Source organism: Hyla sarda, chromosome 3, assembly GCF_029499605.1.
Source record: "Hyla sarda isolate aHylSar1 chromosome 3, aHylSar1.hap1, whole genome shotgun sequence".
Classification (NCBI taxonomy): domain Eukaryota; kingdom Metazoa; phylum Chordata; class Amphibia; order Anura; family Hylidae; genus Hyla; species Hyla sarda.
Window position 1 is genome coordinate 292734524 of NC_079191.1, and position 18745 is coordinate 292753268.

Consider the following 18745-nt stretch of genomic DNA (forward strand, 5'->3'; position numbering starts at 1 on the left):
AAAAGTGGTATGAAGAAAAACTGAAAAGCAACATCTAGCATCTGACAAAATGTGAACAGCTACTAAGATGTATAGATTTAATAATAATGAATAGCATCCTGCCTCTTATTCATTCCATTTGGATCTCAAGTATTTAATTTTAGTATCCAAAACTCCTCCCAATCAAGTATTTTTTGTCTTTAATTTACACTTTTGTCATTAATAATGTAATGATGACACTTTATTATAGATAATATTACCTCCAGGCACTCAACATTCGGATAAAGCTATGAAAGAAACCATACTGGATGATGAGGAGTGTCCATTACAGATATTTAGAGACTGGCCAAGTGATAAAGGTAGGCTCTTTTGGTTATTTATACTATATTCTCTCACCTGCTGATAGGCTAGCACAACATCTTCGCTACTACTATAATTTTCTTGTCCATTTTTCGAATAGAGATACGGCACATGAAAGTATCTTATTGATAAATTACACAACAACACATTTGCTGCAGACCCTTGGTTATCTGTTTAGTTTGGTTGCTAGTCCTCCTACTGATAGGCAAGCCTATGGTTTGACACTTTGTTCTGATTGTATGGAGATATATATATATATATATATATATATATATGCACTCTCACTCATTCACTGCTATTCATCTTTCTTTCAGCCAACTGTGTCTGATGAATCTGTCATGTTTTCGCTCTATTTTGTGCAAACTTAAATGGGTGCTGTCACCAACTTTTTTTGATATGTTGTAGTACTTATGTACTACAACAAATCTCTAATATAGTTTCATTATTTTTTTTTTTTTCATTAATAAGGTGTAATTTACGTTTGAAAACCGGCCACTAGGGGTCTCCCTCCTAGTGGCCGGCTGCAGCCTGGCGTGACGTCACGGCTGAATTCGGACTGATGCGGCCGGGCATCGGTCCTTTTCATTCAGCCTGCATTCGCTCCCTGCCTGTCAATCAGACAGGCAGGGGAGCGAGCACTGAGAGCGCATTGGCTCCCTGGCCTCACACACCGGCCCCGCCTCCCGGCATACGCCGCTGCCTCAGGAAGGACTCAGCACAGCACTTGGGTATGCCTGCTTTGGGTGGGGGTGGGGGGAATTTAGCGCCCGGGTGGGGGGGTTTGCATAGCGCCACCGCCATAACAAATGTATTGCTGTCAGCGGGGTGGGCGGGGGTTAGCGCCGCATGTATTGCTTTCACCGGGGCGGCGGGGGTTAGCGCCGCATGTATTGCTTTCATCGGGGCGGCGGGGGTTAGCGCCGCATGTATTGCTTTCACCGGGGCGGGTGGGGGTTAGCGCCGCATGTATTGCTTTCAGCGGGGGGGGGGGGGTCTTGCGGGAGGGGGAGGCCTGTATGGGTGAACTAAGGGCGGAAGTGCCGGCCCCAGCAGGCATCAGTGACGTGGTGCCTGCTGGGGAAGTCTGCCTGGTAGTGAGCACACTACCAGGCAGACAAAAAGGCATTTCTAAAATAGTAAAAAAAAAAATTTGAGGCAGGGAGGGGGTTAGGGAAAGATGGGCAATAGGCAGGGAAAAAAAAAAAAAAAAGGATTGTGGGAGCTACTCTTTAAGTTCTAGGCACTTAATTTATCCATGAGCGCACTAACCTGTGCAGCTCTGCACAGAGATTTTTTGCCGATATGTTAACTGTTTCAAACAACTTCCCTATGTGTGATAGCATATGTGATTTTTACTTTTTTTTTTTTTTTTTATCCAAAAACAATTTTGGCCAAAAATAGTGTCAGAATTTTCACTTGGCTACTTCACTAATCTGATTCACGTGGCTACTCCTCCTTTACTTTCTTCTTTCTCCCCTCCTTATATCAATTCCCCTCAGTTTCTCAGTGAATTGTTCCTTATTCTATCCAGCCTCAGTCCTACCATAGTGAATGTGTTTTGGGGGGGGGGGGGATTATATTATTTCTGCTATAGTTGGCAAATCTGCAGTATGCCAACGTTTGGCTATATCTATGCTAGTATTAAACATTGTATGGAAAACCATGGCTCGTGACTGCCATTATCTCCAAACCCATCAATAGTAGGGTTACTTGCAGCCCCCATGTAGTCCAACTAACTAAATCTCCTTCCAAAGCTGCTGAATTGCCCGGCACCTCCACCAGACATGTATTAGCGAGTCTTCCTCCAGCTCACGTCAACACAACATGGAGATGTATTACGGTTATTTTGCCATAGTGAGGTACCAGCAATACCGCAGCTTCCGGGAAGACTCCAGATGAGATACACAGTGGGATACTTTAACAGAGAGAGAGTATACCTTTGCCCACACATATAATGAAATAGAGATACCCAAATCTCTTTTCCATTTTTCTTGAAAGTTCAACTTGGGAAGTAACGCAGAAAGTTGCAATTCCCTCCACTTCCTCCTATAGATCTAAGAAAATAATTTTCATATGGGTATATAAGCTTGTTGGATTCCCATTTCAGAGAAGAGATGAGGTGGTGTATTTGTAGATATAAAAAAAAAAAAAAAAAAAATCTATTGGGAATTTTTATATCTGCTACAGATTTTTCTAAATGGTAATAAAGTTCTACTTTCACGAATATGTCTCAGAGCATTAATGCCATTACTTGCCTGATTGCAAAACTTCAAAAGGGGTATTGTTGTACTTAATAGGGTTTAGAATGTGGTGTGAGAGGGCATAACCATATGTTTAGGCCTGCGGTTAAAGGGGGGAGGCTACTTGAGCTAGGTATTTTTCCCTGTAAATAAGAGGACTAAAGAACTGATCTTGGGGATGGTGCCCTGCTCAAATATGTCTGCTCAGCATATGCCATTTAAAACATACATACTTGTAAATTGCATTAATCACAAACATTAAAGGGGTACTCCGGCGTTGTTTTTTTCCCCCCCACCCATGTACCACTCTCCCCCATGTTTTACTCACCAAATAGTTGCCTGACGTGTTGCGCTGTGTTTGTGGGTCCAAAGTGTTTCTGTTGGCGTTCCGCGTTCGGTTGTTTTTTTTTCCCGACTTTCGGTTTGCAAACTTATTTTCCCATGAGCTGTTGCGGGGACATCATGTGGTTTTTTGGCTTTGGTAGGTGTGGCGATAATGTCTGTTGGGCGTTTATTTTCCTTATTTGCCTCCCTTCAATTTGTATATGGCCTCTCCTTCCTGGTTTGCATGTCCCCGCCATTTTTTTTTTTTTTTCGGACGGTATACAAGTGTATGGGACCTTTGCTGTAGCCTAACATGCTGGCGAAGGCACCTGATGCTAAGCTTCCCTACACAGAAACGATAACACGCTACTGAAAAAACAGATGCATAAACAGCTGAAGGCAACTATGAAAATTACTGATATGATAGCCGCATAATAAACGAATGCAAATTGACTAAAATACGGCACCAGCGCTGTAGTGCAACCAAACTTCACAATGACAGCAAAACACCAAAGGAAGAGAGCACACAGCAATCACAAGAGCCAAACAAAAAGAATGATTGGCCAAGAAACCGCCAATGATATGATTAGGAACGGAGAAGGGCACGACCCAAGAAGGCGGAACTGAGAGGAGCACAATGAATATTCAAAGAAGGGGATTGGCCAGAAGGAAACACAGAGAGGAAAACTGTGATGTCATGAACGCAAGATGGGTGTCGAACGGAGACGTGAAAGTGGTCGTGAGCACCACAACTACCATGAAACTACCATACTTCCACCGAGGCAAAAAGGTAAAATTGCACAGAAAACAAACGGCAACAGCACGACTCACACAGCATATAGGTTAGGCCAAATATAATACAAAACGGAATGCAAAAACACAACAGCGCCGGAGTACCCCTTTGACATCAGAAAAAAAAAGCCTTGGTCACTAGGTGTCACACTTCTATACACTGAGAGCTTTGTCCTGCGATTAGTTAGAGAAGTACAGGAAAGGCAGTTTGTGTGTGAGTTCTGCTGGCAAACAGACCAACTCTGGTCCCTTGTGGAAGGGTCTTTTTAAGGTGATTTTAGTGCTCGGATGTTAAGAAGAATCACTACTCTTAAAGGGTTAATATAACTAAAACATGATTTGTCTTTAAAATTCTTTTGAAATGACAAGTACGCTTTTAGCGTCTGTTTACATCACATTTAGCTATCCTATTGAAATTAATCCTCCTTTTTTCCCCAAAAAATTGATCCATTTACAGATTTACTAAAAAAAAGATCTTATATACGAAAAGCATCACATTACATAATGTTGAACCATCATTTTTGGCTTCAATTTTTTTCAGGTCAATTACAGTTTTTTTTTTTGTTTTTGTTTTGTTTAAACACCTATAAAAATCCCAAATTAAATAAAATGATCAGTTTAAAATGCATACAAAATGGTACAAATGGATCTGTTTCTGCAAAAACAAAAAAAGATGGTTTAACAGGATGCAAAAGTATGAACCTAATTGAGTGTCCCTAGTGTTTTTTATTTTTTGTGCATGTTCTACTGTTGGTGCACCTTATTTTTATTTTTTGCATTTTTTTTGTAGGGGAACTTGTGTTTCAGTTGAAAAGAAGGCCCTCAGACTACCTCTCAAAGAAGCACAGAAAACCAGAAGGAAAGATCTCAAAGGGCAAGGATAGATTGGAAACCTACAGTTATTTTCTTTCTCCAGACAAGCTACCTTATTTGGTAGAATTAAGTCCAGGTAACTTTCTGCATGTTAACAAAGTTCAACAAACAAATGTGGTAATATGAACTTTATTCTGCTGTAATTTTAAAGCGCTTCACCATTTTGTGAACTTTCTTTACATTCTTTTTTACCTGCCAAGTGGTCTACTTTAAAAAAAATATATTTTTTATTATAATTACAACTACTACAATTACTACTACTACTTTGATATCATGTAGGAATTTTTTTTTTGAAATTTTGAAAAAAAAAGTAACGAGCTCAAGGCTCACTGATGCAGGTGGGGAACAAACACTACTCTGTATAGTCTGATGGCACAAATAAGCTACTGTAGCACAAACTGATGAAAAAGTTACTGCTGGCTATGATAGAAAGATGCCAGAACGCACAGTGCATTGCAACAATATTCCTTAATGACTGTGGCCCCATTCATTAGGATAATGTGTCTGTTTACACTGAGACAGTTTTATAGGAGGGGTTTGAGAAAGTGAAAATAACATGAAGATATAACTTGGCCTCTTAATTTTTAGTTCAGTTTTGTGGTGGTGTTTTTTTTTCATTTTTTCATTTTTGTCATAAACCATTTACCAAAGGATGAAAAAGTGACATAAAGCAAAAAGAGATGATCACTCACTATGGAAAGTGGTAACATGGCATTGGATGATATACATGTCCCTTACAAAACATACAATGGTATAGCCAAGAAGAACAATATAAACTTTTTGTAATATTACAAGTAAATACCACTCCCTATCCTGAGCACCAACCCCAGAGCTCTGTCTTATTGAGAATCTGTGGGATGTGCTGGATAAGTTAGATGCATGTATTGTCACCAACTTAGTGTTTTGGAAATGCTCTGACCCAGTTTTGTAGCTTGTAATGTTTGGTCTTCACCAGAGTCAAATTTCAACACATGACATTCAAGAAATGTAGTTGCTGCCTAATATATCCCTCTGTTAAACAGGTGGCATTTTAGTCACTGTTATTAAACCTGCCAGGGTCCACTATGCGGAATGAATAATTTCTTTTATAGTGCAGGTCGTTGCTGATCTTGCAAAAACAGCTATGTGGACGTTTACATTTTTATCTTTTTATTTTATTTTTTGCATGGGAAACTGCCTTTTATGGTAAAGTTTTGCTGTGTGTGTGTGTGTGTGTATGTATGTATGTATGTGTGTATATATATATATATATATATATATATATATATATCTACATATATCTACATTGAACAAATACTTAAAGGGGGTATACAGCAATTGCAAAAAGAGCTAATTTTTGTCCACAGGGTGTGTTTGGCATTATAACTTGTGTCCATTCACTTCAATGTAAATAAGTTGAAAAACCAAGCACAACCTGAGGACAAATGCGGACCTGAGGAATAATCCTGGAAAACCCATTTAAATAAAAACTTCAAAAAGAGGTAGGGTGGATGTAATGTGTATGTTTTAGCTCAGCCCATCTCTCCCCCCACCCTCTCAAGTTTGTAAGAAATATAATTTTAGAACTTTGCAAGCTACAAGCAATTTATCTCTCTCTCTTTGTTATCCGTTCTGCACCGTTCGTCATCCGTGCAAAGGAGAACTCCAGTGAAAACGTGTTTAAAAAAAAAAAAAAAAATGTTATCCCTTATGCCCGGGCTACCAGAATTTAAAAGGAATATTAACTAACCTTCTGCTACTCTCGCAGTTCCATATAATATCCTGTCCTCTGGTCACCATTCTCTTCCAGCTTTTGGTGCCCGACACATAACATAGCAGCTCAGCTAATTTTATTATTTTTCACTTTGTCCCTCACGACAACAACACAATGAGATTGCCCCCATAGGCCTACATAGGAACAGTAAACACCAAGAGGTTTAAAAGGCCCCTACCCTTCAACCCACCTTAGTGGTTTCCTTTTCCTATGGAGCAGAAGTATAGAGAGGTTGTTACCTCAAAGATCTAGGGCTGGAAGGATCATTTGATGGAGTCCAGTCCAGGCAGTAGAAGTCGGTCTCTGCTGAGTCTCCCTCTTCCATTACCACACGGGTCGTGCCTCTGTGGAGATGCCTCTCTGGTCCCACTCCTGATCCCTGCAGGGCTCCGGGAATTCATGCGAGGGGCCAGTCGTTTCCTGGCCTGTCTTGGGTACTGCATGTTTCCCCTGGCTGCTGGCCGTCCTGGGGTCTGTTGCACATGGCCAGCCACCAGAAGTCCCGCCTCCAAGATGGCGCTGTTCACCGGAATGCTGTTGAAGGAGAGAGGGTGCCAGTTTCAAGCAGCAAAGAGATTTAAAGATGGCCTTTCCGCAGAACCATCCCACTTCACGCTCTGCATCTTTGGAGTGTTCAGGAGCCTGTAACCCAGTGAGTACCTGAGCTTTAGGGGTTCACCTACTTTGAGGGGGATTCTCATTATCCCGTGTTCTTATGGGTTTCCTTTTCTCCTTTTAGGGAAAAAAGGAGGCCCTGAGGAAATAGAGGGTTTCTAAGGAATTCAAAGTGAAAGTTAAAAAAATGTGAAGAATGCACAGGGATTTTACCATGTATGGCTAAATGAATTCAACAAAAGTCCCAGTCTTTTATGGAGGAACTCCGTTCAATTATTAATAGAGGTGCAGGCTTTAGTTGCTGCGGCTATACCTAAAGCTTTACCTACTATGGATCCGTCTCCACCTACAGATCCACCCTCTGTTACGGATCTTGGTTGTTCTTTGGATCCTCCTTCAGCTAAAAGACGTAGAATGGGAATTATTGTTTACTCTGATACAGATTCAGATTGTTTCACTAAATTCATATTCTCAGTAAGGTGAAATTTTGGAAGCCTCTCTGAGCATTTAAATGTGTTGTCGAAAATTCCTGATGCTCCTGAACGTCCTCTGTTCAGCGCCAAATGTTTGAAGGTCTGAGACCAAAAAAGAAGCAGGTTTTAAGTAGGCATGAACACTTTGAAGAATCTTATTCTAAAAGAATGTTAAGATCCTGAAAAACGTTTACAAAGTTGTAAAGTCTTCCGTTTTTATAGGTGTCCCTTAATTGATAGAGGTGAAATTTTGGAATGATATTCCAAAAATGGACGTTCAGGTCTCTAAACCTCAGGGTTTTCAATTTTTGCACTTTCGTTTTTTTCCTCCTTACCCTTTAATAAAAATCATAGCCCTTTAAATTTTGCACCTAAAATTCCATATTATGGCTTATGTTTTGCTCCACCAATCCTACTTTGCAGTGACATTAGTCATTTTACCAAAAAATCCATGGCAAAATGGGAAAAAAAAAATCATTGCGCGTAAAAATTTAAGAAAAAATGCCATTTTGTAACACTTGGGGGCTTCCGTTTCTATGCAGTGCATTTTTTTGTAATAAGGAAAACACCTTTTCTGTATTCTTTAGGTCCATATGATTAAAATGATACCCTACATATATAGGTTTGATCTTGTCTTCTGGAAAAAATCATAACTACATGCACGAAAATGAAAAAGTTTAAAATTATCATCTTTTGACCCCCTATAACTTTTTATTTTATTTTTCAGTGTACTGACCCCTATAACTTTTTATTTTTCTGCATATGGGGCGGTATGAGGGCTAATTTTCGGCACTGTGATCTGAAGTTTTTAGCGGTACCATTTTTGTTTTAATCTGACTTTTTGATCGATTTTAATAAATTTTTTCATGATATAAAAAGTGACCAAAAATATGCTTTTTTGGAATTTGGAATTTTTTTGCGCGTACGCCGTTGACCGTGTGCTTTAATTAATGTTTTTATTTACACAGTTTTTTTTTTATGGGAAAAGGGGGGGGGGGAGGTGATTCTTACTTTTGTTAGGGAAGGGGTTAAATGATCTTTTTTTTTTTTTTTTTTTTTTTTTTTTTTTGTAATGTTAGCCCCTTCTAGTGGCTATAACACTGCACATACTGATCTTCTACACAGATCACTGTCATGCATTAACAAGCCTGGATTTCTGCTCGCATTCTGGATTTCACCGCAATGGTCTCGATCAGCCCAGCTGAGCTGCCGGGAGCGTATTTTTGTAACTTAAGACGTGGCGTTCAATTTTGAACGCTGCGTCTAAAGGGTAAATAGCGTGTGGCACAGCTATCTCTGCCGCACATTATTAGCCTAGGGTCCCGGCATACAGGTACGCCCTGCGTCCTTAAGAGGTTAAAGGAATTCTGTTAGTAGTATCACCCGCACTAAACCTGTCATACAGGCTTGTAGTGTGGGTGATGCTGATCAAAACAATACTTGTATTGTCCAGATTCGCCCAGCCGTTCCGCTGCAAATCGTGTTTTTCTATTTATTTCTATAATGAGGGCCTTGGACATGGGCAGAGCTCCGATCCAAGCTTGGGACAAGCTGACGTAATCTTCGCCGCACGGCCTCTCCGCCTGACTTTTCAATATTCATAACCCCCCTTCCTGCTCCTTCGCCCGTGTTACTGTGTACATGCGCCACTTACTGTGTACTCCAGGGAGCGGCCGCCCGACGAAGATGACATTAGCATGCACCAATCTCTGATCGTAGGTCCGCTTATGCCCCAAGGCCCTCATTAGCATAAAAAGAACATGATTTGCGGCGGAACGGCTGGGCAAATGTGGACAATGTGAGTACCGTTTTAATCGGCATCACCCGCATTACAAGCTTGTGTGACAGATTTTCTTTAACCACTTAGGGACTCGGGGCATACAAGTACGCCCCGACGCCCTGGTACTTAACCTGTTGGGGACCATGGGCGTATGGTACGTAAGGGAATTTTGTTCCCTGCTGCTAGCAGGCATTCCGTGCAAATGCCTGAAGGGGGGGGTCCATGTCGACGATCGCCGCAAATCCATTCAGATCGGCGATTCGCGGCTATTCCAGGCTGATCGGGTCTCTGATGACCCGATAGCCCGGATAATAGAGATGATCGGATCAGAGACAGCCACGTTCATCCTAAAGGATAGGAGCAAGGTGGCAGGGGTGCCACCTCCTCCTATCCCCTGCGATTGGCCATACGGCCAATCGGTGAATCACAGGGGAGGGGGAACGTTTAATTCCCCCGCTCTGCCCGCCCCTGGATGTCAGGGCAGGGCGGGGGAAGATGGCAGTGATGTGCGGGCGATAGATGCGGTGGTGACCGCCGGTGCCGGTTACCTGGGCTCATGCAGCGACCAGGGGACAGTCAGCTGACAGGAGGCGGCAGGCAAGTGGAGGCAGCGGCGGCGGTTTCCCAGATGCTGCAGTAATGATTGCTGTAAAGTGATCTTCACTGCTGTATCTAGGAGTTTAAAAACAACTCCCAGCATGCCCAGACAGCCTTTGTAGTTTTTCCGACATCTGGAGGGCCACAGTTTGGAGACCACTGTCCTTACATATGTTGCAAAACTAAAACTCTCAGCATGCCCAGACTGTCCATACATGCTTGGAGTTGCAGTTCTCTAACATCTGCCCCTTCAGATGTTGCAGAACTACAAATCCCAGGATGCTTGGACAGTCTCAGATTGCTGGGAGTTGTAGTTTTGCAACATCTGGAAGGGCACTGTTTGGAGACCACTATACAGTGGTGTCAAAACTGTGGCGCTCCAGATGTTAGTTCAAAGCATGCCGAGACTGTCCAGGCATGCCTGGAGTTGTAGTTCGGCAACATCTGGCCCTTCAGATGTTGCTGACCTACAACTCCCAGCATGCCTGGGCAGTCTGCGCATGCTTGAAGTTGAAGTCTTGCAACATCTGGAGGGCTACAGTTTGGAGACCACTACACAGTGGTCTCCAAATTATTCTCCTCCAGTTGTTGCAGAACTACAACTCCCAACATACCCTTTGGCTGTCTGGGCATGCTGGGAGTTGTAGTATTGCAACAACTGGAGGTGCATGAGTTAGGAAACAATGAGTTAGGAAACAGACAGTGGTGCGGAAACACTGCGGTAGTCTGTTACCCAATTCAGTGTTTCCCAATCCCAACCAGTGTGCATCTAGCTGTTGCATAACTACAACTACCAGCATGCACGGTCTGTCAGTGCATGCTTGGAGTTGTAGTTTTACAGGGTACATTCACATGGGCGTTGGTTTACAGCAAGTTTCCCTCTTCAAGTTTGATATGCGGCAAATTTTCCGCTGCAGCGGGAAACTCACTGTAAACCTGTGTGAATGTACCCTAAAAACACTACACTAACTCAAAATAAAGAATAAACCCCCCCAATAAAAATTTTAAACGTCTTGTACGTCAGTTTTTCCAAAACGAAGCCACCAGCTGTTGCAAAATAACATCTCCTAGTATTGCCAGACAGCCATTGACGGTCCAGGCATGTGGTGAGTTTTGCAACAGCTGGAGGCACCCTGTTTGGGGAAAACTGACGTGCTGTATTTTTGGTGGAACGCTTGCATCCGGGTACACCTCTATGAAAATCCCTAATTTAGGCCTCAAATGCGCATGGCACGCTCTCACTTCAGAGCCCTGTCTTATTTCAAGGCAACAGTTTAGTGCCACAAATGGGGTATCTCTGTACTTTGGAGAAATTACGCTACAAATTTTGGGGGCTACACCAGTGTGTCAGTGTCAGTATTTTTTACACTAACATGCTGGTGATGCCCCATACTTTTAATTTTCATAAGAGGTAAAACGAACTAAAGACCCCCAAAATTTGTAACACAATTCCTCCCAAGTACGGAAATACCCCATATGTGGATGTAAAATGCTCTGTGGGTGCACAACAAGGCACAGGAGTGAGAGCGCACGATGTACATTTGAGGCCTAAACTGGTGATTTGTACAGGGGTGGTTGCTGGTTAGTGGTTCTGACATAAACACAAATAAAACAAATACCCCCATATGACCCCATTTTGGAAACTTCACCCCTCATGGAATGTAATAAGGGGTGTTTAGTGAGCCTTAACACCCCACAGGTGTTTGACAGATTTTTGAAACAGTGGTCCGTTACATGTAAAATTAAATTTTTCATTTGCACAGCCCACAGTTAGAAAGATCTGTCAAATGCCAGTGGAGTGTAAATGCTCACTGCACCCCTTTTTACTTTCATAGTGGGCCATATGGGGTGTTGTTTTCTGTTCTGGCATCATGGGGGCTTCCTAAATGAGAAAAGCCCCCCAAAAACCATTTCAGCAAAATTGGCTTTCCAAAAGCCCAATGTTGCTACTTCCCTTCTGAACCCTCTAATGCACCCGCAGATCACTTTACATCCACATATGAGGTATTTCCTTACTCGAGAGGAATGGCGTTTAAAATTTTGGGGGACATTTCACCTATTACCCCTTGTGAAAATGAAAATTTGGGGTAACATCAGCATTTTAGTAAAAAAATTTTTTTTCGTTTTCACGTCCAACTTCAACATTGTTCACCCGTGGGGTGTTAAGGCTCACTGTACCAAAATCCCATTGTCTCTCCTTCCCTTCTGAGGCCTCTAGTGCACCCACAGAGCACTTTACATCCACATATGAGGTATTTCCTTACTCGAGAGAAATTGGGTTACATATTTTGGGGTGCTTTTTCTCCTTTTACCCCATGTAACAATAAAAATATGGTTCTATGTTGTTGTAAAAAATTAAAATTTTTAATTTTCGCCTCCACTTTGCTGCTATTCCTGTGAAACACCTAAAGGGTTAACAAACTTTCTGAATGTCATTTTGAATACGTTGAGGGGTGCAGTTTTCATAATGGGGTCCATTATGGGGTATTTCTAACATAAAGACACTCAAATTCACTTCAAAACTGAACTGGTCCCTGAAAAATTCAAATTTTGAAAATGACTTAAAACATTGGAAAATTGCTGCTGAACTTTGAAGCCTTCTGATGTCTTCCAAAAGTAAAAACATGTCAACCTTACCATGCAGACATAAAGTAGGCATATTGTATATGTGAATCAATATGTAATTTATATGAGATGTCCATTTTCCTTTATAAGCAGATAGCTTCACAGAAAAAATGCTCATTTTTAATATTTTTCATCAAGTTTTGGAATTTTTCACCAAGAAATGATGCAAGTAGCGACGAAAATTTACCACTAACATAGAGTAGAATATGTCACGAAAAAACAATCTCTGAATCAGAATGAAAAGTAAAAGCATTCCACAGTTATTAATGCTTAAAGTGACAGTGGTCAGATGTGCAAAAAAAGCCCGGGTCCTTAAGGGGAAAATTTCCTGGGTCATTAAGGGGTTAGATGGGTCCTGGGCTGGGTCCTTAACCCCTTCCTGCGAATGGACGTTTAGGAACGTCCATTTTTCCTGTGACTTAACGCAAATGGTGGTTCAGAAATGTCAAATACATTTTCTATCAACATGTCTGTTGGCATGGTGATAGAGATGGCATTGCAGATGTTCTGGACAGCTGACCGATGACACTATGCAGCTGGGGAATGGTCCCTATCAGAATGGTCCCCTACTGCTGATTCTTGTCATTAGTTAGTCAGTTAGTGACTGACTAATGACAGACTTGCGGGGTTCCGGGCTGATCCGGTCTCTGGTGACGTGTTAGCCCGGAAAATAGGGATGATCGGAGCTGTCAGAGAAAGCTCAGAATATTTTTGGCTAGGTGTCAGCTGCCACCTCGCTCCTATCCCCTGCCATTGATTGTTAGGACAAACTGAACAATGGCAGGAGGGGGGCAGGAGGTTAAAGTTGAAATCCCCGCTCTGCTGCCCATGGATGTAGGGGCAGAGCTGGGGGAAGATGGCAGCCGGGACCTGCGATCGCGGCAGGATTGATGGCAGGCAGCGGTGGGACCTTTGGAGGCAGCAGTAAAGATCAGCGGTAAGTGATCTTCACTGCTGCCTTCCAGGAATTGCCAAACTACAACTCCCAGCAAGCTCGGACAGCCAACGGTGCTGCAGCCGATATTGCGGGGGTCCATTTGAATAGGGGAGATTATGTCTAGGGGTGGAGTACCCCTTTTAACTTTCTTATGCCCTATGCATGCCATAAAGCATCTGTGTACGGGTTGTGAAGTGACACACCACACAGAGGCTACTGAATGGCAGCCCCTAGTACACTCTTTATTAATAAATATCATTAAAACTAAATACATAAATGAAATGCTTTATCTTAATAGAACTCTTTAATTTATCAAAAATAAATAAAATGGGGACACCTTCCTTTTAACCCCTTAAGGACCCGGCCATTTTTTTATTTTAGCACTTTCGTTTTTTCCTCCTTATCTTCTAAAAATCATAACGCTTTCAATTTTCCACCTACAGCCCCATATGAGGGCTCATTTTTTGCATCACCAATTTTACTTTGTAATGACATCAGTCATTTCACCACAAAATCTACAGCAAAACCAGAAAAAAATATGTGGGGCAAAATTTTAAAAAAGCCATTTTGTAACTTTTGGGGGCTTACGTTGCTACGCAGTGCACTTTTCCACTGTATCCACCTTCATGACTGCACCAAAATGGAGGTGGCTCCTCCTATCACTGTAGGGACAGGAAACAGAGAGGGTTAAAAAGGCCCCTCCCCAAACACACCCCAGTGTTTTTGCTTTCCCTACAAAGATAGGGATGAGAGGGATGCGCAAAAGAGTGTGGGGGTCCGGTCGATAGGGGCCCCTGTTGGTCTCCTTCCTCCAGGCAAGATTTCCCCCCCCCCCCACCCCCTGTCCTGGGATCAGGACGCAAGACAATAGGCCTTGATTAGGGAGGAGATTTGAGCCTCTTGCTGTAAACACTCCTTTATCAAGGGACCTTAAATCTCCTTTGGGTGTGTTCACTCACTGATTTCATCCAGATTTCAGAGTCTCATTGACTTCAGTGGACTTTGCTGAGTTCTGCAAAATCTATAGAACTAGTTCAATGTTTTTTGCAGAATCTGGAATACAGACTTTCTGCAGCGGAAAATTTGCTGTGTGAATGGGAATCCATTCTCCTTAATAGCAGTATTTCCAAGTAGAATTTTCCCAGGATTTTGCCGAGTGAAAATAGCCCTAGAGTCCTCTTCTGATTCTAATGACACCCCTGTTGCTGCTGGTGTATCCTCAGAGTCAGTATTGGGAGAAGGGGAATGGGAGTACGCTGACCCAGAAATGGTGATGGTACTATTCTGACTCAGATAAACCCTGTGGATATTGAGCAGGAGTACAATCCTGCTCAATTCAGGATGATATCTCAGCACAGTGGCTCAGTGCTTAACATTGTCTTGCAGTGCTGGGATTCTGGGCAGATCCCACCATGAACAACATCTGCAAGAAGTTTATATGTTCTCTCTGTGTTTGCGGAACGGAAGAGTGTGGGGTTCGGTCGATCGGGGCCCCTGTTGGTCTCCTTCCTCTTGGTCAAATACCCCCTCCCCCCAGCCCAGTACCCTCACCTTGGGGGTCCTTTCCTGGGGTCCGACGTCCCCGAACCAGTGCGGCTGCTCGGGGGGCTCTGCAGTTTCAGAACAGCTGCAGATCTCGACTGCAGTAGGCTGCGAGGCGCATTCTGATGATGCGCAGGTCCATGATTAGAGAAGAAATCCGTTCCTCTCTGGTAGGAAAACACTCCCTTCCTGAACAGTTCCTAGCGCAGCATCCGCTAAGCGTGCTAAAGCCTCCTCAGACTCCTCTTCTGACCCTGAGGATACCCCTTTAGCAGCCGATGAGGGGGACTATTTTGACTCAAGTAATACTGATTCCCTGTTAGCCTCTGTCCGTAATACTGTGCACATTGAGGAGAAAGTAAATCCCCGCTCTGTCCAGTACTAAATGTTTGGGGGGTTGAGAGACAAAGAACGCAAGTTTTTTCATGCAAATCCCAACCTTAAAGAGCTTATTTTGGAGGAATGGGCAGAGGTTAATTAAAGATTTGCCGTCTCTAAGGAATTTAAAAATAGACTTTCTTTTAGTCCAGAAGGCTCCAAGGTCTGGGATGAAATCCCCAGGGTAGATGTAGCAATTTTGAGGATCTCTTCATTTTGAGGATGCCTGTCAGCTTAAGGATCCTATGGAGGCTGGGAGACAGAGGCTTTCGCAATCAAAGCCGATGTAGCTGCTACTTCCGTAGCCAGAGCTATGTTTATCTGGCTTAACTGTGTGAAAGGCAACCTTAAGAAGGGTACCCTTAGGGATCAGAGCTTTTCCCCTCCTTAAAATGGCTACTGGTTTTCTGGTGGATGCCTCAGCTGAACTCATGAGATTTGCTGCTAGATCCTCTTGTCTGTCAAACTCTGCCATGCACTCTGGTTTAAAGCCTGGTCTGGTGACTCCGTCAAAAAATTAAGCTTTGCTCAATTCCTTTCCGGGATCTTCAGCTGTTTGGACCAGTGTTAGACAAGATCTTAGAGGATAAAACTAAAAAATGGTGCAACCAAAAATCTTAGGATAGTGTGATTAAGTACCGGAACCCACCGGCCAAAATAGTATTAAAATAGAATAAAGTATAATCACTCCTCAAAGATTTCACCTACAAAGGTGCATAATGATACTTCAAGAATTCCAGAAAAGTGTTTTGTATTTATATATTTATTTTTACATAAAATGACAGTATAAAATATCCTGGCACTAAATATAGGAATATGCCACCACTGGGCCCTAGTGGGGATATTCACACAATATCTGCAAATTAGAACACTAATAATAATTATTAAAAATACTAAAATCGCATCAATCCAATATTCCGGCAACCTAGTGGTTCAGCAACTGACAGTTCAGTGTACCTGCAAACAATAGGTGGTATGTCCTTTCTCCCAGAAACCAAGAAGGACACCCAGATTCACAAAGTAGAGGCTCTTCAGAAGAGGTCTCGTGCTTATATTCGGGAATGCATGAGGATTCCAGGCCTCATGACTTCCTGCATACAAGCAGTTGCCTGGAGTCAATTTCACTCCAGACACCTGCAGGCAATTCTCTCCCACTGGGACAAGTCAGTCATCCCTAGACAGTTTGATTCCTATTTCCTTGGTCACCAAGAGATCTCTGGATTTGGTGGCAGGACAGTAGGAATCTTTCTGTAGGAGTAGCTTGGTCCCGTTCCCTGGTAGTGATGTTAAATACAGATGCAAGCGGGATATGCTGGGGGACAGTTTCCCATTGGGGCTCATTCCAGGGATCCTGGACTCCAGAAGTAAGCCGGAAGTCTTCCAATTACATGGAACTCAGGGCAGTTTGGGGGAGGCTCTTATGTGTCGGGGTTAATAACTCATTTATGAATTATTAATTATGGTCAACAATATTATGAAAAATATTATGACTGTTATGAATTGCAAAAAATATACAAACAATGCAATTTACCATATCTGGGCCCGACTATTTTCCCAGTTATGAGTTCTTTGAATAGTGGTAGAAGTAACTTTTGCAATATAATAAAATGATAACGCAGTTATTATAAAAATATGTACATTTATTGGTTTCAATTGATTAACATTAAAGAGTAATAAACAGACCATAATATCAATGAAATGATATAAAGGATATCAATGACTTAATATCAGATATAAATCAATTATATATTAGTAAGTTGTTTAACCCCTAAACGACCACGGACGTAAATGTACGTCCTGGTTTGGCAGTACTTCGCGCACCAGGACGTACATTTACGGTCTGTGTAGGTCTGTGATCATCAGAGCGGTGCTCGCGTCATACACGGCAGGTTCCTGCTGCTATCAGCAGCCGGGGACCCGCCGGTAATGGCCTACATCCGTGATCGCCTGGATGTCCACCATTAACACCTCAGATGCCCTGATCAGTACAGATCACGGCATCTGAGGCAATGCGCATGTTAAAATAATGATTTGATCGCCCACAGCGCTTCAGCGGCGATCCGATCATCTGTAATTGTGGACGGAGGTCCCATCACCTGCCTCTGTCAGTCTCCTGGAGTCTCCTGCTCTGGTCTGAGATCGAGCAGACCAGAGCAGAAGATGACCGATAATATTGATTAGTGCTATACCCTATGCATAGCACGGCACAGTGTTAGCAATCCCCTCCCCCAATAAAAATGAGTTTTTTTTATACTCATATTTGCTAAATGTCCGAACTATCAAAATATGTTTGATCTCGTACGGTGAACGGCGTAAACGTAAAAAATAAAAATAAAAAGTCCCAAAATGCTTTTTTGTCACATTTTATTCCAAAAAAAATTAATAAAAAATGATCTAAAGGTTTTGTGTATGAAAGGTGGTATCGAAGCAATTATAGTGGCCCTACCTAAAGCGGGGAAGCAGCCGGATAGACCCTGTAACTTTAGGCCCATTTCCCTATTAAATATAGATTTAAAAATATATGCTAAATTACTATCCAATAGACTAGCCCCCTTGCTCCCACATTTGATATCAGCCGACCAAGTGGGATTTGTACAAGGTAGGCAATCATACGAGAACACTAGGAGAGTCTTGAATCTCCTTCACCATGTGGAGTCTGAGGGTATTCCATCTGTTTTTCTGGCCCTGGACGCCGAGAAGGCGTTCGACCGCATTCACTGGGGATATGCCTTTTCGGTGCTCCAGGGCATGGGTTTTACTGGCCCCATCTTACTTGCGATTAAAGCCTTATATTCTGCCCCCCATGCAAGGGTGTTTGTGAACGGTGCTTTGTCTACTGATTTCGATATCGCGAATGGAACTCGCCAGGGCTGCCCACTGTCCCCCCTAATATTCATTCTCTGTATGGAGCCGTTGGCTCTCATGCTGAAGAATTCGTCTGCTATCCATGGTATTGAGATCGGTTCCCGCTCCCACCTACTATCATTATACGCGGATGATATTATACTAACCCTCGCGAACCCAGTTGGGTCCTTGGCGGGTTCCATCTCTGTTATTGAAGATTTCAGTACCGTTTCGTATTATAAACTCAATATGTCCAAATCGCAGGTATTACCTATGAATCTGTCAATAGCAACAACCTCCCAGTTACAATCTGCCTACCCTTTTGACTGGAGGACTGATTATGTCTCTTACTTGGGACTGAAACTTACACCTAGTTTTGCTGACCTATACACTTGCAATTATGTTCCGTTTCTTCAATCGTGCAAGTTGGATATGGACAGAATGGGTAGAGTGGAGATATCATGGCTAGGCAGGATAGCCTCGTTTAAGATGCTGCTGTTACCCAGGCTGCTTTATCTCTTTAGAAACCTTCCTATTTCCATTCCCAAACATTTCTTTGCCAAGATGCAGTCCCTTCTCTCCTCATATGTATGGAATCATAAACGGCCTAGAATTGAACGACACATCATGATG

At 42.6% G+C, this 18745-nt stretch overlaps 1 protein-coding gene across 25 annotated transcripts in view; it reads left to right on the top strand.

Annotated features, from left to right (window-relative positions):
- AFDN (afadin, adherens junction formation factor) overlaps positions 1-18745 on the top strand; it is a 567513-nt gene that overhangs the window by 187815 nt on the left and 360953 nt on the right. For all 25 annotated transcript variants that reach the window (XM_056566867.1, XM_056566890.1, XM_056566880.1 and 22 more), the window contains exons 7-8: positions 230-338; positions 4486-4644. In XM_056566867.1, the coding sequence (XP_056422842.1) occupies positions 230-338; positions 4486-4644 (268 nt within the window). The remainder of the gene's footprint in view (positions 1-229; positions 339-4485; positions 4645-18745) is intronic.